This window comes from Helicoverpa zea, chromosome 13 (genome assembly GCF_022581195.2).
Source record: "Helicoverpa zea isolate HzStark_Cry1AcR chromosome 13, ilHelZeax1.1, whole genome shotgun sequence".
NCBI classification, from domain to species: Eukaryota; Metazoa; Arthropoda; class Insecta; order Lepidoptera; family Noctuidae; genus Helicoverpa; species Helicoverpa zea.
This window is the reverse complement of record NC_061464.1, coordinates 12,612,091-12,637,351: the sequence shown is the minus strand read 5'-3', so window position 1 is coordinate 12,637,351 and position 25,261 is coordinate 12,612,091. Positions and strand designations below refer to the sequence as shown.

The window sequence follows — 25,261 nt, the reverse complement described above, 5'->3', positions numbered from 1 at the left end:
AAGCAAATACACCGAAAAAGAAATCTCAGATAAATTGCAAAACCAAAGAAACACAAACTGATAGCAATTTAAAGATTGACAGCGCTACAAAATATAACAAAAAACCATTTAGCAGCAACTCAGTGGATCACATCGATAAGTCTATATCTCAAAATATTGAACAGCCAACTATCGCAAAAAAGTGTAATTATAAGAATAAAATATGTATATTAAGCAGCAACATAACGAAAGGGACACTACCGTTAATAGAAGACGTTTTTTCTGACTATTGTCAATACTACCACTACATAATACCTAATAGTACGATAAAAATGCTTCTTTGTAATATAGAAAAGCAATTACAAAATTATACTATATATGACTACTGCATACTTTTCATAGGCGAAAATGACATACGAGAGGAAAATTATATAGACACTATAAATGAACTGAAGAAGACACTCCAAAAAATCAATTTCACGAATATTGTTGTCTGTATCCCAACTTATATAACAGGAGCACAAATATATAACTACAAAGTGGAGATGTTTTCCAATTATCTATACTTAGCACTAGAAAATCAAGATAACGTATATATTTTTGACAGTAATCGTGACCTTACACTTGAGATGTTTTCCTACATAACGGGAAAAATAAACAAGTATGGAATAAGAATTATTTACGACCAAATCATGCAAAATATATTAATTGACATGGAATTATTCAATCGTATGGACACACAAGGACAAAAACTTAATGAAACTATAACCCAGCTTTTTCGTAAATAAGTATTTATATATAATGCATCAGAATATAGCTGGTCTTATAAATAAAACAGATGAATTAACCATATGCTTAGATGAACTTTCGAACAGAAATTCTAGCATAGATATATTATGCATCACAGAGCACTTTATGATGAAAGGCCAAGAAAACAATTTGAATATACCTAACTTTCAACTGGCCACCAACTTTAGCAGGCTTGAAAGCAGGCGAGGCGGAGCCTGTATATTAGTAAAGAATGGACTGCATTGGAAAAATTTACCAGAAATAAACAAGCTATCTGTATCAGGTATATTTGAATGTTGCGCCGTAAATCTTGTTAATTATAAAATGGTCATTGTATGTATCTATAGAGTTCCAAAACCTGATAATTTAAATACATTTTTCTGTAAATTAGAGAAATTATTGACATTGTTGTGTAAATTAAACTTAACTAATATAGTTTTAGCGGGAGATTTCAATATCGACTTGTTAAAAACTAATAATGTAACTAGAAACTTAGAATATTTGCTGCTAAACTTTAATTTCCAATTAGCACTGAAGGAACCGACAAGATTAAAGTCTCAAACATGCATTGATAATTTTGCTCACAATTTTCGACAAACCTGCAAGACGGAAGTGCTAGAATTTGCTTTATCGGACCATACAGCGCAAATTTTAAAATGCCCTATTAAAACTAAATGTGTTATTGATATTTGGCGATCAAAACGTAGAGATTTCAGTACAGAAAACATGAGAAAATTTAAATCCTATATAGCTAGCCTCTCGTTTTCGGATATATACAAAACTAATGACCCTAACTGTGCATATAAAGCCTTCATGGGAGACTTCAAATTGTTGTATGACTTATGCTTTCCTTACCGTCTTAGTACGATAAAGGTGATTCGGAAAACTAAATGGGTATCACGGGGTATTAAAACATGTAGCAAGAAAAAAAGAGAGTTGTTAGAAACTCTTAGGAAAAACCCGACAAATACTAATAAGGTAAGCTACATAAAATATTCAAAGTTATTCCGCAAAATAATAAGATTGACACAAAGAGCACAAAATAACTACAAAATAAAAACATCTCAGAACAAAATCAAAACAGCTTGGCAAATAATAAATAAATCTAGATTTAATATACCAAATAATACCATCGACAAAATAAAATTGGGAAATACAACAATCACTAATCCTAAGCAAATAGCAAATGCATTTAATAATTATTTTATTGACAAAATTATTCCTTCCAATAACAGCAGCACAAATGTTACGTCCCTAATAAATAAAAATACTGTTTCACTCTTTATGAACCCTAGCATACCTAGTGATATACATAAAATAATAAAAGAGTTAAAAAATAGCAATAGTGCGGGATATGACGAAATCGTGACAAAAGTAATCAAATATGTGAATGACGATATCTGCCACCATCTGAGTCACATTCTTAACCTGTGCATTTCCGCGGGCACTTTTCCTAATGATTTAAAAATTGCATTAGTAAAGCCTTTATTTAAAAAAGAAAACCGAGAATTAATGGAATTTTATCGCCCAATAAATTTGTTGCCTATTATTGGGAAGATATTTGAAAAATTTATTTATACGGAAATTAATAGATTTTTCGAGAAATCTAATCTTCTTAGTCTTGAACAAAAAGGGTTTAGGCAAAAAAAGAGCATTAACTTAGCCATACATGACTTTTTGAAAAATATTATGCAAAACGTTGACAAAACTAACCCGATTTGTGCAATTTTCTGTGACCTAACACAAGCATTTGATTATGTTGACCATGGTATTTTACTTGACAAGCTTGAAACTTACGGAATTAGGGGCAACGTTTTAGACCTTTTAAAATCATATTTAACCAATCGCAAACAAATTACAGTCATTTCAAGAATAAATATAAACACAAAGAGAGAAGAAATCTTTAAATCAGATGAGCGTATGCCTAGTTTTGGAGTGCCCCAAGGAAGTGTTCTTGGTCCATTGTTATTTATTATTTATATAAATGACTTCCCAAAAGCGACAATTCACCCAATGTCTCTCTTTGCAGACGATAGCACAGTTGCCATAGCATGTAAGGATAAAAAATCATATAAAAATGACGTTACTGAATCACTTAATTCGATTATTAAATGGCTTCACACTAATAATTTAAGAATTAATTTAAATAAGACTAATATCATTCATTTTTCGCAAAGACCTACTATTTTATCTGACTTTAATATATTTCATGAAAGTACATTAGTAACTCAAACTCATGACGTTAAATTTCTAGGCTTAACAATTGACGAAAAACTTAACTGGAAACCACATATTAACAACTTGACCAAAAGAATAAGCAGTTCCGCGTATGCACTGTATAAACTAGCTCATGTTCTCAATACTGATTCTATCATTATGGCATATCATGGAATAGCTGCATCATTGTTGAGATATGGAATCATATTTTGGGCTAACTCACCTGATTTTCAGCAAGTTTTCAAAGCACAGAAAAGATGCATACGATCTATGTTTCGAATTTGTACAACAGATAGCTGCAAACCATATTTCGTGCAACACAGAATCCTAACGCTTCCGTCGATATATATTCTGGAAATCGCACTATTTGTTAAAAAAAATCCTCAATTATTCCCACGATTATCTGATACAGTAGTCAGGAACCGGCGAGATAACACTAGATTAAGAATTCATGGATCAAAGACAGAGCTCATGAGAAAGAGTATTTTTTGCATGGGTCCCAACATATATAATAAATTACCAACAGAACTAAAAACGTTGAATATAATGTTGTTTAAAAAAAGATTAAAGAATATTTTAGTGAACAAATGTTATTATAATGTAAAGGACTATTTGAATGACTCATTTTAAATTTGTTATAACAATCTGTACTGTATAATTATTCTTAACATGACATTGATTACTTATTATTATTATTTGGGACTAAATTTTAATTTGACTTTAATGAAATTTTTTAATTTGTACACCTTTATAGGTAAAACATGTTGGACTATACTGCTTATTTTAACATCATAAATACTGTGTAACATTGTATTATCACCCATGTTTAGAGCAAATAAACTGATTTGATTTGATTTGATTTGATTTGATTTGATTTGAAAGAAATGTTTGTATAAGTTGTGCAGTGCGACTGGTATTCACAGGTAAGAGGCGTAGCGTGGGCGGACTGTAGGCGACTCAAACTCGGGTGCGTTGGAGCCACTGCGGGCTTACTGTAATTTTTGTAGAAAGGACTGCCGAATGATTTAGTGCGCAAATGTATTACACACATACCTACATTTATTTTACTAATGGCTATTGTACGAAATGTACGAGATATTGACGGCTACTACAATTAGTTAAGATTTCGAAACATTCAACACTATTTTTCTTTATCACTCACTCACATATTGACAAGTTTAAAGAGGAAACACTTATGAAGGAAGATGGAGCATCCTGGAAGATAACGATTCTCCTACCACTATCACAGTATTTATTACGGATCTATGCAAGCCTTATTCTTCCTACCCACCATTCATTAATTCTGTCCTCATCTCACCAGTCACACAAGTTCTTTCTTATCTGTATCATGTTTATACTGACCCCCCCCCTCCACCAGCACCGTGGTGGGTCCAGCGTGCTGCAGGAGTGCGCGGGCGGTGATGCGAGCGCCGCCATGCTAGCATCTGGTATGTCGCCGCAGGTCTACGAGCTGTTCCTCAAGAGATTCCAAGTGGGGAGACTGGTCAGTATGTATCAGTGACGAATGAACCTCTACTAGGTACAAAGTTAATTGTTTTTCCATACCTTTGTTCACCATCACTCATGCGTGTAATGTTTGCTTATTTCCACTAGGTACCATAAGCTGAAGCTCTGCTGACCGCGGCTCTATCTACTAGGTAAGTACTTATGCATAAGGCGAGACATCGTATCTAGTTATCATACTTCTAAAGCTAAATTATAAACCACTTATCTTTTAATTCCTCTATCGTTTTAAATGGATCTGTATGTCATTAATTCATTAAAGTTACGAAGATATAAAAGTAACAAAATTGATACATACAGAAGAAGTGTGTGTGAACACATGTTAAAAGTATATCGGTTCACACATTTCCAATCCTACTTATATTATAAATGTGAAAGTTTGTGAGAATGTATGGATGTATGTTTGTTATTCAATCACGCAAAAACGGCTGGACCGATTTGAAATTTGGTATGTAGATAGGTACTTTTTACTTTGCTACTTTTTATCAACACACCACGCGGGCGAAGCCGCTGGCGAAAGCTAGTTATAAATATGTATTTAATTAATTAACACATTTTATGCAGCTAATTAGCGTGAGATGCAGCGGTGTGCAACACTGCCACACATTATGAATGCCAACCATTGTTTACAGGTAAAAATATGAACAATGCGGAATAAATCTACTGAACTTTATTGTTTAGTTGAGAGTTGTCCTCGGAGATCTGGAGTCAGCATGTTTAATCAATATTTAAGAGTTAGTATTTAATTTATAAATAAAATACAATATATTTTGTACTTAACTGTCTTTCATTAATTACAAACAACAGAGTATTAGCCAAAACACACCTGCTTATGACAGACAGACACACATGTCAGTCAACCTTTCAAAAAACCGTCTACTTCAAAAGATACAGTCATGAAGGAAAACCCCTAGTTTTCTGAACAGTTGATATCTTTCACACAACGTACCTAACTACTGAACACTTCCCACTTATAACCGAAGAGTTATTAACCCGTGACAAGTGGCGAACGGTTCACACAGCGCGGTAACTGACAGTTATACTATATGTAATAGTATATTATCTGTTTATCAGTAATCATCACTTGCGCATGAGTGGGTCGTAGTAGTCAATAAACTGTATCTATCGTACGTGCTTGTAAACATGCATCTTGCTATCTGTCTATCAGATAACTGCATGCTAATTATGCACTCACTTGTAGGTAAGTTGGTATTTACATATTTTGATAGTTCAATGATATATGTTTAAAATGTATATCTACGTCATACTTGGAGCGAGGCAATGTATGCTAAATAGGATTGACTTGGCTGAGGTTCTTATATGCGTGCTAGCGTTGGTTTATAAACTTAGACTAAATCTTGCTGGACATAAAATACTTTTTAGAAAATTTGATATTCGGCCAATTTAATAATTCTAGTTTTTGTGTAGTTTTTGTGTAGTTCGTGTGTGGAGATTATCAAAAACTACAAAGTATTACATCTTGTTATCTTTTAAGCCGTAGGTACCTATTGGTGCCACAAAAACTTGGAACAATTAACCTCTACAGGATTAAGTATAGATAAACACATACCTATGACTGTGCAGTAATCGATCCGTTTAGATCATTTCCGCAGTGACTAGCATACTTACAATATATGTTTCACCAGGCACTGATAATAATACCTAAGCAATTGATAACAGAAATGCTGATTCGGTGGAAAAACCCGTCTCACAGAGCATAGCTATCATCATCATCATCTAGAGAAGAAATGGTTAATACCTAGATCATGAAATGATTAGATTTTTTAAATAAAATAATAAGCCTACCCGATAGTTGGCCCGATGCGATGGTAGAATTTATTTTTATTGGGAAAATCCTGAATTTATATGTCTCTCTGATAGCGGCCAAATACCTGATTCTGATCGTTGTGATGTGCGTACTAATTTTCATCTCCATACTGATTTAATCCCAAGCAAACTATCGGCGTCGGCCGACTGAAAGTTAGTGGTGCGCGCGTATTCTTATAGCAATAACTTGTGAGGAATTGATTATCATCATCATAAGACTGTTTGTTTTGTTTAACGATCATATTTTGTTTCTTTCACATGTGAACTAAAATGGAAAGCTACTTTATAATGTTATCAACAGCCAGATAAAGTAAAAAGTATGCAATTAACGATTACGGTGTGTGTACGTTGAAGCGATACGCGAATTGGTGACGACACGAGTATCGGCGGAATCTGCGCCAGTGATAGACTATCATTGCCGAAACTAATCTAATCGACAGTTATCACGCGCGCGCGCCAACCGACAGACCTGTTCACATCATGTAAGTAATACAAAAAATTATATTATTTTAATAATTTTCATGAACATTAAATTAGGAAGTAAAAATTAAAATATTAAAAAAAAATTGCCACTTAGGTTTAAAAAAGTGGATGATCTTAAGTCGTAAAAGAAATAATATAATATTAGTGCATGTGTCAGCGATTTTCATGTAGGTAAATAATGATATTGTAAATTCACAACTTCAGTCGTGTTTAAGAATAGTTAATTGTCCTATCCTAGTAATAACTAAAATATTTAATTACTCCTTCCACACACAAATGCATTATTATGCATTTGCTACCAAAAAGCTCACCCCTTTTGTCGGGGACAAAATGTCGCAATCAATTCAGGCTCAATTGAGCTTGATTTGAACTTTCACCGACAACATAAACTTCAATTCTCTTAATACCATTGTCTACTATGAATTTTTACCTCAACTTTCGAGTATTTTTCTCACACAAAATCCAATGATCGATATATAGTTTATCGACACGGGCGGCTTTCTCCGGCGCAGCCTCTCGACAGATGAGACAGTGGGAAACTGCTGGTGACTCAGATATCTCAGTTTTAGCATTATTGCTATCACCTGTCAGATAAAACAACTTGCTGATTTTCCTTATTTAGCAAAATGTGAGCAAAACGCGCATTCTTTTTCTAAAAGTAGAAGAAGGTTCTCGATTCGATTTTTTTTAAAACGGTTTATATTACTATGAGTACTAAGTACTAACCATAGTGTCTTCTTGAGAGAATGTGGGTTTTGGTGAACAAAAGGTCGAAAAAAGAGCTTTTTCACTCACTCTTGGGAATGTTACATTCAGGTACTACATTACGATCGTATTAAATCAAGATAAAATCACGGAAATACCAAACTAAGTTACTTAATTTGACTGTGTCATCGCATATAAAGTTATTACGCTATTTACCGATAACACTACTATTATATAGTAACGTTGTACTTTGCTAGCTCTAAGAATAGGATAAAACTACAAATAATTACACTAGATTTATTCTAAAAATTTTAATAAAACACCTTAATTACACTAAAAATATCGAGAGTGATTCATCTTTTCAGCACTAATTTAAAATGTTTTTCAATTCATTCTTCATAGTTCGAATAGACAATTGTGCAGAGTATAAGGTACTTATTTACTTAACAACAATAGCAAATTCCTAAGTGCAATCCTAATAAGTTTTAAGCGATGTTTCAACACTTCGATCTCATTTTTCCAGTCTATTAAACTTGTATCTTATCATTGACTAACAGTCGATTGTTTCACACTTATCGCGTGATTATGAAGCTAAATTCTTATTGTAAAGCTATCTAATCTCGCGAAAATAAGAAACGCAACTTCATAATATTTACTTATCTAATTATTTAGATAAATGATGGCGATTATCTTATCATTTACACGTTGTCTGTATTGTATCTAAATTGCCATAAAATAGGCGAGTCCGATAATCAGGAAGAGAGTCATATCTTCTCAGAAACTGATTAATTTTTTTAAACGTTTAAAAAATATTCCGGTGTAAGTAGAGGGTGCGGCTTCCTTTGCCGCGGCGACTCATCCGAACTTGTAAAAGTAAGAAACTTTAATATGTCGCGTCGCCAGTCCTTTAATGTCGAAACGCGAATATTTTCATATTTTTCTGTCGAGTTTTCAGTTAAGACTTCATATTTTAATTAAAATTCTTCTTTTAGCAACCTTTTTGTACGAAACTTGGATTTAATACGTATAAATGTCAAAGAAAAGAGTTTTTATAAATTCTACGTAAAATTACAGTGTAGGAATTGAGTTTAGTAGATTCGTTGCGTCACAGGGTGTATGCACGGGATTATTAAAATTAAAACGAGACTAAGCGCAGAGTGTTTTTGGTGGTTCTGAAGCCTGTTTTATAACTTCAAATTAAAACCAAAATCTATGTATGTCTGACTATATATTAAATATGTAGTCAATCAGTTGTGTTATCAACCATAACACAATTAACATTAATTAACAGCTTACCATGGAGCTAGCCAATCGTGTGTAAGCTGTCCCGAATATATTTGTTTATAAATATAATCCCTATCGCTCTAAGGTTTGCTGTTAGAGAACCCATTTCTGGGTTAAGCTCACCTTTGTACATAACTGATTTGTATTGTGTTCGTATTTAAATATTTTTGTGTACAATAAATAATAACAATTATATGATCCAGAGACTCAAGCATGGGCGACGTGAAGCAGTACTCGCTGGCGGAGGTGCGCTCGCGCCGCGGCACCAACGGACAGCCGCTCTGGATCGTCTACAAGGACTCCGTGTACGATCTCACCAACTATCTCGACGAGGTAATGTATTGTGTTTGTTTATTCCTTTATTTCAGGGAACTAGGGCTCAGGAAATACGAATTCACATAATAGGTACGTCATACGGGTCTGTGGCTTAGGCCCCCAGTAGTCGAAGTATCTGTGGCCAACGCCTCCGAAAAATGGTTTTAGTTAAATTAACCGCATCATACCAAAGGTGCATCGACCACTGGGGGCATAAGCTACTTATTTATTTATTTATTATTAGGTTTACCCACAGCATATACATACACATTCACAATACATACATGGAAGCATAAGTATTATTCTAATATATATGCCAATTAAGGGTAAACACAACATTTACATTAAATACGCCAGATTACACACTACGGGTACATAAAAACAAAAGAAAATAGGAAAAAAAACGAAACGAAGCTACCGACCCTGTCATACATGACAATACTAACTAATGCATAAATTATCTAAACTATCCATGCTTCTGTACTTATTGTACCTATGTAAAAAGGAGTTTGAATGTGTTTGTAAATGAGGGAGAAATCGATGACCATAAAAATAACTGTCGAATGTTGAAGTCGGCTAAAAATAGCTTGAAACATTCAGAGAAAATAAAGGTCAGATTTAAATCAGTGAAAAAATGGTATTCTTGTAATTGGTTCAACAATTCTAGTAAAACTAAACTATAAATAACAAAAAAAATACTATAGTTATGCTTAGTTATCTTAATCAACGTCAACATTTCCTTTGGGTATATACCTACTACTACTTCCCTGCCGATTTCGGCTATGGTGACTGCTTTCAGTTATCATTGAGAGAAGAACTAGGATGATCAGCTCTTCTATGCGCCCTTTGATGGCTGCAGTACCCTATTTTATGTGTAAACGTGCGCGAGCATTGGCTGCACGTTAGGATACCGTCCACGTAGTTATAATGAATGGCTACTGGTGTTTTAGCCTTAAGAGCATCACGCTTCGCATCCAGTGCGGATTTCCTTTGCTCTTCGAAATCTTTGATCGCATTTTTAAGTAGGCCTCTCCATTCAGGGCGGCAAATGGCTTTTGTCTCCCAGTTCTGAGGATCAATGTTGCACCTTTTCATGTGTCTTTTCTGAACATCCTTGAAGCGTAAGAACTGGCCACCTTGTTTCCGTCTGCCGTTCTGGAGTTCAGAAAAGAAGATGCGCTTGGCCACCCTATCATCATCCATGCGTAAAACATGACCGCACCATCTGAGCTGTCGCCGCATCAGGTACGCTTCTATGCCGCAGACATTCGCGCGTCGTAGCACTTCGGTATTTCTAATCCGATCCGACCATTTGATTTTCAGAATGTCTCTTATGCACTTTAGATGAAATCGGTCCAGCGCCCGTATATGTTTCCGATAGAGGACCCATGTTTCAGCCGAGTATAAAAGATTTGGGAGGACTATGGCCTTGTAAACTTTACTTTGGGTATACTAAACTAATCATTCACTATGAATAGTTGAGGCAGATGGAAAGATAGAAATTATACATTTACTAAGGTCACCGATTCATATCCGATAATACCTACACAAGTATTTATTTTGTTCAAATATTACGAGAGAGTGCAAAAATTTCTTTTTGACAACACCCTCCGTAATATGCGGTGTATTTTCTTGCGCATCAAGTAAAAATAAATCGTTAAAAAACCATTGATGTCGGTTTTGAGCCCATAACGTACGAATGTACGAAGTCATATACTTCGTACATTCTCCCTAAAATAGAGTTCGTTTTTGGAAACAAGTTGATACCTATCTAATAGTGTTGTAACCTAACAAATGAACTGATTGACCGAGGAATGCTTACCTGGTATTGCAGCACCCCGGCGGCGCAGACACGATCCTGGAGGAGGCAGGACAGGACGCCACCAGCGCCTTCGACGACATCGGACACTCCTCAGACGCGAGGGTCGTGCTGCAGAAGTACAAGATCGGAGAAATCATTGAGGTAAATTCTGTTATTCTTTAAGAATAATTTTTGTGAGGGTATATAATGTAGTGTATAAGCATGTATGTATAGATAAGGAAATCAGTTAGTACAGTCGGCTCAGTAAGTACAGTGACCCAAAAATGTGGTCTACCTTTGTGGCGGGTGAGATTCGCTATTCCTGAAACTTATAAAGACAATAATATTTTGTCATTGCTATTAACCTGTTTTATGGTAACTTTTTTTACTTTTACAAGTACTTTTAAACGCCTAATTCAAATAAATCATTGGACTTCGAGGAACCCACTTACAGGAGCTCGAATTTTATACGGAACTTTTATCACCTTTACTGATAACCCAAATAATGTAGGTACCTACAAGATCTAGCTGGTATCTACATATTTGCATTCAAGTGCAACAAATCTGCATTAATATCAGCTGAATCGATTCTACGGTTAATCTTGAAATCTAAACAAATAAATTGTCAGATAAACCTTCGCATTAACCCAGCTTATTGCAATGCATCAATGATTTAATAAAACAAATATGCCTACAGAAAACCAGTTGTGACTTGATAATAGTAATTATACATCCGCATAGTTAATCGTGAGCGATAATCAATACGTGTTACTGTTATCAGCGCGTTATCAGTAATTACTGCCCAAATACTACGACCAGATAACAGACATTATAGGGTACAATGGTCTTGAACATCTTCTACCCACTCTGTACCTAAGTTATTTGCTGCATCCATTCCTGTTACTAACAGCCACTCTCTTCTTATTCATATCCTCTTTTTCATCAGGCAATTCCATCTTTTCATTGGTCTTAGTCAGCCTCTTCTTCATCTACCATAAAAAAATGGGAATTTTAACGAATATTGCTTAGTCACAAAAAGATATATAAAAACCTAAACTAAAAAGTACAAAATAATATAAGTAACTAAACCAGAAATTTCGAAAGACGATCCAAAAAATTATACGTATACACCTATCTATTTAATATTAATATACAATTAGTTTTGGAGTCGGTGCCAGCCAAAATAAACAGTTTAATCTGCCCTTGCAACAAATTAGAATTTTACGGAATCGGAATTCGGAACAGCCACCGCCGACGGCCGGCACGGACGCACTTGTCGCGGTGAGTGGCGGGAGTGGGGCGACAGCGCAGTGTGCGTAATGTTTGTGTCCGAGTGAGCTACCCGAACGGGCAGACGCGTGAGGGCAGACGACGTTGATGGTTGTGTCCAAATGCATTTATTTTTATGTACTTTTCGTTCGATTCTCGCGTTCGGTTCTTTAGTTACGAGACTATTTTAGGCTTATTAAGATTTTTTTGCACTAGCTGGCACCGACTCCAAAAATAATTGTATATTAATATTAAATAGATAGGTGTATACGTATAATTTTTTGGATCGTCTTTCGAAATTTCTGGTTTAGTTACTTATATTATTTTGTACTTTTTAGTTTAGGTTTTTATATATCTTTTTGAAGTCGGTTAATGTTTTTTTTAAAAAAATAATTTTATTTTTCCATTTTTAGTGGTAAGAAAATAGTTTTTTCTGTTCATTATTTTTTCATATTAAGGGTTTTTGGTTAAGTTATTACAATGTCATTTTTTACTATTAGTTTAAGTTTGTAGATTTATATGTAAATATATATAGGTTTGAAGTTTTTTTTAATAACTCATTTTGTTTTGATTTTTAGTATAAAGCAAGTTCTTTTTTTATAATATATATTATACAACATGGGTAGGCCTACAAAACGCGCTGCTTTAATGAGACAGCGTCGTTTGGCCGAAAGTAGTCAGGAGAGGGAAGACCGCTTAAAGAAAAGCAGGTTACGGAATGCGGTAAACATTTTAAATGAGAGTGATGAGCAGCGGGCCTGCAGACTTTCCCAGATGAGGGCATACGCGCGCTCATCAAGGTTTAATGAAAGTCCGACAAGCCATGCTCAACGGCTTTCATCGATTTGCGAACGTTTATCAAACGAAACTGAGGAACAACGTTCTCATCGTCTCGGTTTGATACACAAACGTTTATCAAACGAAACTGAAGAACAGCGTTCTCGTCGTCTCGGTTTGATACACAAACGTTTATCAAACGAAACTGAGGAACAACGTTCTCATCGTCTCGGTTTGATACACAAACGTTTATCAAACGAAACTGAAGAACAGCGTTCTCGTCGTCTCGGTTTGATACATGAACGTTTATCAAACGAAACTGAAGAACAACGTTCTCATCGTCTCGGTTTGATACATGAACGTTTATCAAACGAAACTGAAGAACAACGTTCTCATCGTCTCGGTTTGATACACGAACGTTTATCAAACGAAACTGAAGAACAGCGTTCTCATCGTCTCGGTTTGATACACGAGCGTTTGTCAAATGAGTGTAGCGAATCCAGAGCATCTCGATTAAATGCTATGCGTAGTCGAAATCGCAGAAATGTAACTTCTGTTAATGATTTTGAAGAAGCCATTAATATTTTTGCAAACATTCCATGTGCCATTTGTAACAAAGCGTTGTATCCACCACAACGTTGCAATTTAAATACTGCAATGTACAGTGCATTTTTGCCTGATGAATTAGTTTCTTTAGGTAATACAATAACATGCTCTCGCTGTCATAATAATATTCGAAAAAGAAAAATTCCGCCTGTAGCTTTCTGGAACAAAATGAGAGTCGCAACTGTACCTCAAGAGCTCGCCAATTTGACGAAACTTGAAGAAAGGTTTTTATGCCGAGTTGTTCCGTTCCTTAAAATAATGAAGTTGCACAACCGTTTCTGTCAAGACTGGTGTAAAGGACAAGTGACTTTATTTGCAAAAGACGTCATAGAAGTCGCTGAACAATTGCCACTTGCGCCAAACCAAGTAGGACTAGTTTTGGTTGTGGAAAGTCTTGAGAACTTACAACACTCTAGAGAGTTTATTGTAGATATGAATCGTTTGTATCAAGCTCTAACCTGGTTAATGACTAACAATGTACTCTATAGAGATATAAGACCCCATTTTGGGCATGATATCGACATTTCTGAAATTGTTCAAGTTTCTAAAGAACCTGCGGATGGTGATGACCTTATGAAATCACAATTAACTCCTCAAAACAACTACGTCAATATAAGTGTAGGCGTATCTATATTACACGGATCTTTCCATCAAGCTGATTTAAGATTCGATTTACAATCACGTGGCAAACAATGTACTGCTATAGCGGCTGTAGCTTGTGCCGCGTTTTGTACAGAAGAACCAAGTCAATGGTCGAAAAGTGATATTGATTACATAGTAATAATTGGAGACAAGTTCTACCGTGAGTCAATAGCTTCTAGAGACGGTCCCGCAGTTGGAGAAGTTAACCCCGAATATCTTGCCGCAAGCGATCTTGCAGAGCAAATTTTATTTAAAAGAAAAAAAATTAACCTCGTTGTGTCTGATACCAATTACAATGGTCACATGGATACAGATCGAAGTACCGAAGGCTTCCCTAATCTACAAAATTGTTTGCCAGTATTTTTCAGAGAAAATTGTTGCGGGTTGCTTACTGCAAATTCAATGACAGTGGCTATATATTATAAATCTGAAACGGACACTTACTGGATATTTGATTCACATGCACGTGGACCTAAGGGAGCTGTGGCTCCAAGACGTGGTGCAGCTTGCTGCATGGAATTCCAACATATTGATGGATTACACAGCATATTGCGTCGAAATATGTATATACGGACGACAAAAGAACACGCACAAGATTATTTCATCAATGTGTTTTCACTGACTCCCTTAATTGTAACTCCAGAAAATGAAGCTGAAGCGGTTCGAGAAACGTTAGGGAATCAACCGTTGAATGATCAGGAGCAGTCAGAAGTAGTTCAATTAGAAAGTCCTACATTTACAGACCCTATGCTAAAAGTGAAAAGCAACACTCCTAAACAAACATATCTTTATTCCTCAGGTCCAGATCCAGAAAAAGCGCTATCCCCAGTACAGCCAATTGCCACTATAATTGAAACGACTAGTATGCTCCGTAGCATAGATGAAGCGGTCCCTAACCTAGAATGCGTAGTTTCTTTGAATTCAAATTATATATCTAATAACGAGGTGAGATTAGCTGAAATTACACGAAAAACAGCGCCACCATTAAAGTTGGATCGGGAGCGACGTACGGAAGAACTTGCATGGTATAGTCTTTTCCCAGATGGCAAAAACGGTTTTGGAGAGGACAGGGATATTCATATTACTCCTTTAGATTATTTTCAAGCTCGAGTAATGAGCCTTGACAAACGATTTAATCGAAATGATTATTTGTTCTTTGCTCTGTCCATAGTAGAGTATTATCGAGCTAAATCCAGCGTTTCCGTATCGTGTCGAATGCGCCAGGGTCAAGGCCAACAAACACCCCAAGGACTCATAGATAACATACATATTACTATGAGAAATATCAGAGGATCATCGTCATATTGGCAGAAAAGTTGTTCGGAACTTACCGCTATGGTCCGAACTTTGGGGCCTCCTACGTGGTTCATGACATTCTCTTGCAATGATCTGAATTGGCCAGACATGACAAAAGCCCTGCTTATCGCAGAAGGTCGTGACGTAAATGAAGCAGAGAGCCTGACTTTTCCCGAGCGTTTACAGCTGGTACAAAAACATCCGGTGGTGGTCTCTCGACAATTTACGGTGCGCGTGAATGCTCTGATGCGATTCCTCAAACGCGACCCTGATTGCTTAGGTGGTCCGGTAGTTGACTTTTGGTATAGAATCGAATTCCAAAATCGCGGAAGTCCACATCTTCATATGTTGGTTTGGTGTGACAATATACCAGATTTCATGACGAATGAGGGTATCGAGGTGATAGAAAGGGTTGTTTCATGCTCCTTAATGCCTGATGATCCTGTATTGAAGACATTAATAGAAGACGTGCAAACACATAAACACACGGCCACGTGCTACAAAAATCGCAACGATCGTTATTGTCGTTTTGGTTTCCCCAGGCCCGCACATGAGACGACAATTTGCTTAGGGCCTGACGAAGTATTGTCAAACAATGGACGATTTTGTTGTTTGAAACGAACTGCAGACGAAACTATGGTGAACAATTATAATCCAACTTTATTGAGCCTATGGAAAGGAAACATTGACGTCCAGCCATGTGGTAACGTAACAGCAGTTGCGTACTACGTGGCTAAATACGCAAGCAAGTGTGAGCCCCATGACACAGGTGAAGTTGTTCGAGAAGCCGTGGCAAAAGCCAAAAGGCAAGGTGGTCCTGTGTGGAATCAGTTATTTGCAGTCTCAATGGCCATTTTGTCTCAGCGCCTTGTAAGTGCTCCCGAATGTGCATATAGATTGTGTCATTTACCTCTTAAAATGTCTTCACGGAAAACAGTCTTCATAAACAGCTGCAAGCCAAATGAACGTTTCAGACTTCTACGATTTGACAGTGACGATACATCTATTTACAATAATATTTTCGACCGGTATATATTGCGCCCAGACGAACTAGAACAGTTAAGTCTCGCTGAATTCGCAGTACGTTTCGAATCAATATCTAACTCATCATGGAACGAAGACAATGGTGATGAGGAATTACGGCGTGAAGATGTTTCACCGGCAAGATATATACGACTGAGAGATAACACGCGGATGCGTATAAGAAATAAATCTGCTGTATTGCGCACCCGATATTTTACTCTCAGCAGTGACAAAGAAGCCTATTACTACAGCTTATTAGTGTGTCATGTGCCATTCCGTGATGAGAGTGATCTACTACTCGAAGAGGAAACCGCTGAGCAGTGTTTCATTAGAAGGCAAAGAGATCTTCGTCCGTTACAGGGCAACGTTAGTGCTGAAGAGTTTGCTCACGCCGAGCAAATGATACAACAGGCTCTTGCTCAAGCGGTCGCTCTCAACGCTGCCCGTGACGCGGGTGACGTGGGTGATGCTCCTTTAATTTATTGCGGTGAACAAATTGTTAATAACGATGATAATTATTGTGAAGATGTATGCGAAAGATCTGTAATGCCAGATGAAGTCTTTTTAGGAAATATACGAGGTCTTAATGTCCAACAGAAAGATCTCTTCCAAAAAGTTTCTGCAGCTGTGGAAAGTGATTTGCAGGGACATGAAAGCCAATTATTGTTATTCATTACTGGCGGTGCAGGAAGTGGAAAGTCTTTCGTTTTGAAATTATTAGTTGAGCACATCAAACGGTGCTATGCACCTACAGTCGATATATTACTCAAGGCTAAATTTGTAGAAGTAGGTTCTTTAACAGGAGTAGCCGCACGTCAAATATTTGGCAAAACATTGCACTCGATATTCTCTCTACCGATTGAAAAAGGCAATACCATGACCTACAAAAAAATGACTGGACAAAAGCTCGAAAATGAGAGGCGTAAATGGCGCCATATAAACTGGCTTATTATTGATGAGATTTCTATGGTGTCATATGAAAATTTGCGTATTATACACCTGCGACTCCAAGAATACAAAAATAATGACAATTTATTCGGCGGGGTGCATATATTGTTGTTTGGTGATATACTGCAACTTCCACCGGTAAAAGGTCATTGGTGTTTTATGCAACCAACATGGTTTTCAGGCGAAGTAAATTTATGGCAGCAATTTTCATTCTGTGAACTTACCATAAACATGCGACAGCAAAATGACCTTGAGTTCATTGACTTATTAAATTGCTTGCGGGTTGGTCAATTAACGACAGCTCAGCTGAGTTTACTTTGTGAGCGGCGACAAGTCCCCTTAACGGGAGATTTTGCAGACGGGGTTGCTGTCCGGATATTCCCTACTGTTAGACAAGTTGATGCATATAATGAAAAAATGACCGCTGAAAATGCTAAAACGCACCGCATGTATTCGATACATGCTGTAGATGAGTCTCGCGAAACGGCAACGTATGGCCGAAAGCCTCCAGATAATGTAATTCCTAAAGATGTAAATAACTGTGGTGGTTTTTTACAGTCTATGATGTTGGGTATTGAATCGCGAGTCATGTTAAGGCGAAATATTTCGGTATCCGATGGGCTCGTGAATGGTGCCATGGGCGTTGTAAAGAAAATTAAATGGCCTGCTCTTAGAAGAGATCAATTAGAAGAAGGTGAATTGCCTGAATCTGTCCTTTTACAATTTGACGACCCTTCTGTTGGTCTAAGAATAAAAGATGATGAAGGTTATGTAGCAATTTCACCTGTTTGTACAACTTTCCAAGCGCAAAGAGGATATGGAGATGTCGAACGGAGGATGTTGCCACTCATTTTAAGTTGGGCCGTAACTGTTCACAAACTTCAGGGAACAACCCTTGATAAAGCAGTAATTGATTTAGGAAAGAAGAATTTTGCTAAGGGACAGATTTATGTAGCTCTCAGTCGAGTGAAAACCTTAGAAGGCATTGCACTATCTGATTTGGATGCAAATAAGCTATTAATCCGACCCCATGACGAAAAGGCTTTAACAGAAATGATAAGGTTGCGTAATCTTAACAACAACTAAATCGTGATTTCTTTCTTCTTAAGAAAGATTGATGTCCTCCTAGCCGATTATCGGCTACGGCGGCTGTTCTCATACATGGAGATCAGCCAACTGCGCAGGACATATTATAGTGCACAAGCATTTGCGCAGATACGGGTGCACTCACTATTCCTTCACTCTCATAATGCGATGGGACGGCAATCCGACACGACCGGAGAGAGATCAGGCGCAGGACCGACATTTACTTGCTCTCCGATGCACGGGTGTATCAATCACCAACTTCCAGGCTCCGGGCTGCTTTTGTGAAAGTTTTAGAAAACCCACAAAGCGATTTCGGCCCGACCCGGGAATCGAACCCAAGACCTCGTGCTCGGCGGCCGCGCTTACGACAGCTTGATCAACGAGGCAGTTATTAATTATCTACTTAAGAAAGAATTATTATAATAAAAAAATAAATATAAACTTTTTTTTGTAAAAAGTTTTTTTTGGCTTTTCAGTGATAAGTCAAAAAAGCTCGTCAATACGAATAATATAAGCCCAAATACGAGGTAGTTTACATATTCAGTTGTCGAGTTCCCTCGACCTTCTCTGGTCTCCATCATCAGGTCAGCTCCAAACCTTCACTGTTATAAAGGTATCATCAATACAAAGAATATAAGCCCAAACACGAGGTAATTTACATATTTAGTTGTCGAGTTCCCTCGACCTTCTCTGGTCTCCATCATCAAGTCAGCTCCAAACCTTCACTGTTGTAAAGGTCTTGTCATTACGAATAATATAAGCCTAAACACGAGGTAGGTTACATATTCAGTTGTCGAGTTCCCTCGACCTCCTCTGGTCTCCATCATCAGGTCAGCTCCAAACCTTCACTGTTGAATAGTGCTATCAGGCATACACCTGACTGTCAAGTTTTTACCCTATTATGCCTACAACTTTCGAAAGTTGCCCTCGATTTCTCAGGGTTCCCATCATCAGATCCTGACCTGATGTCTATGGGACCACCTCGGGAGTATATCCTATCAAACAAAAAAAGAATCATCAAAATCGATTAATAACTGGCGGAGTAATCGCGTAACAAACATACAAAAAAAAAAAAAAAAAAAAAAAAATACGGTCGAATTGAGAACCTCCTTTTTTGAAGTCGGTTAAAATATTGGACAGTGCATATCAGCTAATTAACTTGTATTATTATCAGCATTAAAATTTATTATTTTCTAAATCCTGATTACTACAGCTACCGTAAACACAACGATGACCAATTATTATTATGCAGTAATAATAATGAGCTCACCTAGATATATAAAAAAATTAATTATCATCGTTATCTGTTGTTTTGGGACCAGAGTTATGAGTTATATAATTGCAAGTTGCTATTCGTGTGATTTCTGAGTATTAAAACCAAAAATATCACACTGTACATACGTATAAAAATTGGTAATGTTCCACTATTGGGCACAGGGATGTCCCTACATGAAAAGTGTGTAATGACAGCGAGTCATATTTGAGTATCCTACAGAATGTCTTCAAACATTTGACTTTGGCATAATTTACCACTCTCCAGGAACTCATACTAAACTTGCAACTCTGGTAAAGGCAGAACCATTGAAGCAATAAAAACTGATCACGTCTCCATATTGTTATGTGGTCGATTGTACAGAGGTTTCCTTTCGGCGTCGAGTACACTTCGATGTTAGCTACGCAATCGCACAGCTATAGCGAACTATAGCAACTATATGCCGCTATTACCCGCTATAATGGGCTAGTCGACGATTGTCTTAAAAGGCATGCAGTTTCAGAGTGTTCAAGTATTCATTATTCTCATTTAATATTGTATTTACTGAGAGAAGTCATGCGGTTGATTGTGATGCCCGTTCACGTTGATTGATTTCGCATTTTTCAAAATACCGTAGGTCGTCAAGTTTCCTAGATACCACTAATGTAGGAAATACACCTATATAAAATTAAAACTACATATACCTATCTAAATGCCATATTAGTATCGGAATTTCAAATTTAAAAACACCAAACTTGACCTTTACAAACTGTATAAGTAAATCAAGATTTCAAAACATTCTGAAATACATTAATTGCCTGCTTTTGAGACTACAGCGAAATACTTGAACAGGACCTAAAGACTATTGACAAATATCGTTCATTCGCGAGTGAATGAAGCACAATGAGTGAGCGATAAGACGCCCCGGGCTTGTTTTAGCTTGATTAGTTTGTTTCAAACAGTTAAATACGAATCTTTGTAACTGTCGGCCGATCTGTGCGCTGTATGGTGACGGGATAAGGAATTTATTTCCAGCTTTTGAAAAGAGCCAATTTAAACTTTAAGTCTTGTTCCTTGTGGGCAGGAACGAAACTAGCCATTGTAGAGTTATTTTTTCAATGGATTTTAAACTTGAAGTCCTAATTTTAGCTGTTATTAAGGAAAAGTGATCCAGATTAAATAAGGATTTCTTATTTAGGGCAATTCACGAGATGTTTTCATCAGTCTATCTGTAACAGAATTATGGACACTTTATTAAAGAGTTCTATCCTCAATTTCAGGAGGAGAAACGCTTCGACGCGAACGGCAAAAAGAAAAAGAAGGTGGTGGCGGTGAAGCCAGACGACAAGCCCACCAGCAGGAGCTGCCTCGGCGTCATCACGTGCGGCCTGCTTGGCTGACCGCCGCGTACTGACCAGCTTTACTCACCGCACTCTAGCATCATGGAACACGACGCCTCTCTGTCTGCCCACCTCGACACAGACAGTCATAGAACCATGTCGCATTAAATGTGACTCCTCAATTATTCCCGATAGGTACTTGGCACTGGTAAGCTACTTTTCAATTCAAATCGAGGTATAGCAATCCATGCCTGTATCAATTTCACCCAAATTGTAAATTAAATATTAAACGCAGAAACATGCTACAGGGCACATATTCCAGTTTGGAGAAATACGCCCAAACTTCGATGCAGGCTAAGTCTGTATAAAGGCCAAGTTTCTAAATGTGTTCAATTAATTTAAGTTTGAGTCGCTTTCCGAGACTTTCTGCCAATTTATAAGTTTTGTATGAAATAAGTACGTTTCGCCATTTATACAATCAAATTAACATTGCTCGAGACAGCTATTGAAATGTAGATAATAATTACAGTTTTTTGATGAGGAAACTTGTAATCGAATGAGGAACTTACACGATTTATTTTTAATACTTAGGCTTAAGATTAAATTGTTTTATAAATATATTTATTAATAAAAACACATTCGTCTTTTCACACTTTCATAACTTGAAGGTCATAAATATCCCAAAATTGTGGAATGTTCCCCAAATGAGATGTAATTCCAATCATATTCGGATGTGATTAGGTTTTAAATCCATCAGCGAGTTGGGAGTGATTGCCGCGTAGCTCCGACAGGCGCGGGGGTGACAGGAGTGATGACGTGTGACAACTCATGCTGGGGATTGACAGCTCGGCTACTTATTGATGTAGAATAGCAAGCGCGTTTTTGCTGGAAGCCACTGTACTGTAAGGACTTTTGTTTTCATCTGTCTTAACTTTTTCTGGTTAATATCCAGTTTAAACACTAATAAAGGTTATGGCACATTATAGCGGCACCGCAACAGCATGGCTCCACACCAGCATTTAAGGTGTCATTCAATTTAGAGCATTAAATCGTGTATATTATAAGATATTTCGTAATGTCAATATAAAAAAGCCAACGGCGAGCAGTCAGCGTGCTTGCCGCTTCCACACAACTCGACTCGCCGCCCGCGTGCTGCAAGCGAGCGGTCCTCATGCGTACAGCGCGCCGACGGCGTGCTAATTGCGCGCCGACTCCGAGCCGGCAGCGAAACAACGTCATTGCGTCGTGTTCAATCATAACATCAATCATAATCGTCTTAAAATAATATTGAGTTTGCGGTGACAGCAAGCTTACACCTCGCGGCCGGCGCGCGGCCGGCGCGCCAACGGAGCGCCAACGGCGCGCCGACGGCGAGCGGACAGCGCGTGGTTAGCGCGCTGACAGCTAGCCGTAGTCTTAATTCGAGGCGACGCCGTGCTGCTGCCGTGCTGTTGCCGTGCTGCTACAATGTGCCACAAGCTTAAGTCGCGTTAATAAACGCAAACAACTCTCAAAGGAGTTAATCATTCTGAAATACGCTAATTTTATCATACATATGACACAAGAAGGTATCTATTCCAGTTTTAACAGCAAGTATATCGCTCAACAGTGAATAAGTGTTCAAAATCTCAACAAATTGAACGTGTAGTCCACAAAATACTCACGCTTCGGAAACTGTAACGCTACACAATGCAGTGCAATGTGACACAATACCAGAGAGCAGACATGTTGCAGTGAGAAGCGGCAGCTGACGGCCCGCCATTGTGCGCGACACGCGACGGCTTCATAACTCTATAGCTGTCTTATAGGTATACAAGTACAGATTGATGTTATTGCTCTAACATGGAGATTTTATACTTAGGTTTTTAAACCGACTTCCAATAAAGAAGGTTTGCAACACTATTCTTAGGTTTCAAATTGCTCTTGCTTGGATAAGGATGTTGGTTGTGTGATTTCACATGAACTTTTTTATTTTAGCTACTTAAATAGGAAGGTGCTTGCCGCAGTTTTATCTGCTCCTTGAAGCTAACAGAGCAATAATGGGTAACTTTTAGCAACTGGATAAAATTTGGTAATATATTTTATCCCTTTTCAAGTTACCATCATCTCTCAGTTAAGCGGATATTTGACAGTGAATCAGAGAAGAATCTTCTTTCTTCTATCCCTTGTTTATTTTTACCCCGGCCACAAATCGTGAGCATGTCAAGTACAGGAGTTTATCTACAAATCAACGCCATTTCTGTGGAACAACTTAGCTGCAACTTATCGGACGGAGGTCCAACGCGGTACATTTTTAAAGGCCTAACTTTATAAACATTTGCTGTCAACCATTTATTACTTGAGAACTGTTCAAGAGTGCAGTGTCACAATGTGCAGCTTTCTATACTTCTATTGATTTATTAAAGGTTGCTTTGAACTTATCAGATCTAACAGTAAACTTATTAGATTTTGTCCGAGACTTCGTCCGCGTCCGGGGGAAATATGCCTCGCACAAGGAATAAAAGTAGGTATAGATAGTTCAACTCAGATTTGCGCGCGGCCCTATGTGTGCGTCGGCTTGTAAATATACAACTTTCATTCTTGTGACAGTGACGTCGTCCGAGCATGACGTGTTCTCATCGCTTTTTGTTATGGGTACAGTCGTTTACGAAAATGTCTAGTTCTTCACGGAGAAAATGTTTTAAGGAGTCAGGTAGCGTTTCAAAAAAATGAAACAACATTCAAAGCTTTTTATTATTACATTTTACAGTTTAACATTATTTTCTCATACGGCTTTTCAAATTGACATTGACAGTATCTAAGAAATAAATGAAGTGAAATATCTAAGATGAATTAAATACTCCTTACATATTTTCTAGCTCGGGGTACGCGGACAATAAATAAATGTGTGGACTAAGAATGTAAAAGACCTATAATTTAGTATAATAATGGAAACAAAATGTGTGGGGAATTTTAAAAAATTATATTGCTTCGCATAATGTCGACCAAAATAAAACGGAAATAATGAAACTCATAAATGAACGTTTAAGTCAAATTGATGAAGGGATGTTGGGTAATACTTGTCGACATGTACAAAAGAAAAAAGAAGAATACTATAGACATTTTGACATGGAGTCAGAATTTATAATTAACATTGGTGAAAGTAGCGAATCCGAAAATTCATCATTTGATTTTTCAAGTAGCGATACAGAATCATTAAAATAAATAAACTAAATTACGTAATAACTGTACTTTAAACAGCCGTATACAACCCCTAAATAACTGTATTTGTACCCGACTGTACCTCTTGTCACGCACACAAAGTCACTGTATACGTACAAGGGTTACCCACACATAGGGCCGCGCGCACGACTGAGTTGAACTTACTATAATGTCCATTATGCTAAATCAAATCGGCTTGTGTTTAAACACCACCCAAAAAAGTACCTATTTTACTACCAAAAAAATTCTAAACGGTTACCAAAATGGATAAATGGTCACCAAATAACGTTTCCAAAAATATTATTAGGTAAAACCATTTTTTCGTATTATTGACTACTAAAAAAATATATGGACGCCTTTAAAATACACTTTAGACCAAATATTATATATTGTCACTACTTAGATGTTACCAATTATGTAATACCATGACTCCTAATTTGGTCATTTTTGTTAGACTAAAAAAGCTAACGATCGCTAGAATATTTCCCAAATACCAATTAATATACTGGGGTTCCCAAACGTACGTCGCTTATTTATTGTTATATGAATTTGTGTGTAACTCAGTAGTAAAATGTAAGCACGCAACATGCAGCAAGCATGGCTTCTGTCACGGCTCCGGCACTGCGGGGCTCCGGCGGTCCCATGCGAGCTTATCGTCGCAGATGGTTTTCACGCTCACCACCGCAGCTTCGGCTTGCTGGCCGGCTCTGCCGGCCAGCCTCAGCCGCGGCGGCGAGCCTCAAAAACTACCTGCGCCTCAGCTCGCAGGCCGCCTCGCCCCTCTGCGCCTACGCGGTTTTGAATTGCACTCTAGGGGTAGGGCAGACAAGACTACGTGGAGTCGGTTTTGCAGCGATTCGTTTTCGTCACTAACTTTGATTTTGGTAGTAATATTAA

At 37.4% G+C, this 25,261-nt stretch overlaps 2 protein-coding genes across 4 annotated transcripts in view; both read left to right on the top strand.

The window, feature by feature from the left end:
- Positions 1-5,236, top strand: part of LOC124635721 — a 35,205-nt gene extending 29,969 nt beyond the window's left edge. Inside the window, exons 4-6 of one of the 2 annotated variants that reach the window (XM_047171673.1) lie at positions 4,364-4,489; positions 4,600-4,643; positions 5,142-5,236. In XM_047171673.1, coding sequence (XP_047027629.1) covers positions 4,364-4,489; positions 4,600-4,608 — 135 coding nt within the window. In that variant the 3' untranslated portion in view covers positions 4,609-4,643; positions 5,142-5,236. Of the gene's footprint in view, positions 1-4,363; positions 4,494-4,599; positions 4,644-5,141 lie in introns of both variants that reach the window. The other variant, XM_047171672.1, reaches the window with a different exon arrangement.
- Positions 5,237-6,669: 1,433 nt separating this feature from the next.
- LOC124635738 (cytochrome b5-like) lies at positions 6,670-21,799 on the top strand. Of its 2 annotated transcripts, none has more exons than XM_047171688.1 (4): positions 6,670-6,818; positions 9,012-9,141; positions 10,958-11,086; positions 21,104-21,799. In XM_047171688.1, the coding sequence occupies exons 2-4, from the start codon at positions 9,022-9,024 to the stop codon at positions 21,221-21,223; spliced, it is 369 nt and encodes a 122-aa protein (XP_047027644.1). In that variant the 5' UTR covers positions 6,670-6,818; positions 9,012-9,021; the 3' UTR covers positions 21,224-21,799. The 2 variants fall into 2 exon arrangements, with proteins under 2 accessions (XP_047027644.1, XP_047027645.1); XM_047171689.1 differs by lacking the exon at positions 6,670-6,818 and adding an exon at positions 8,376-8,397.
- The last annotated feature ends 3,462 nt before the right edge of the window (positions 21,800-25,261 follow it).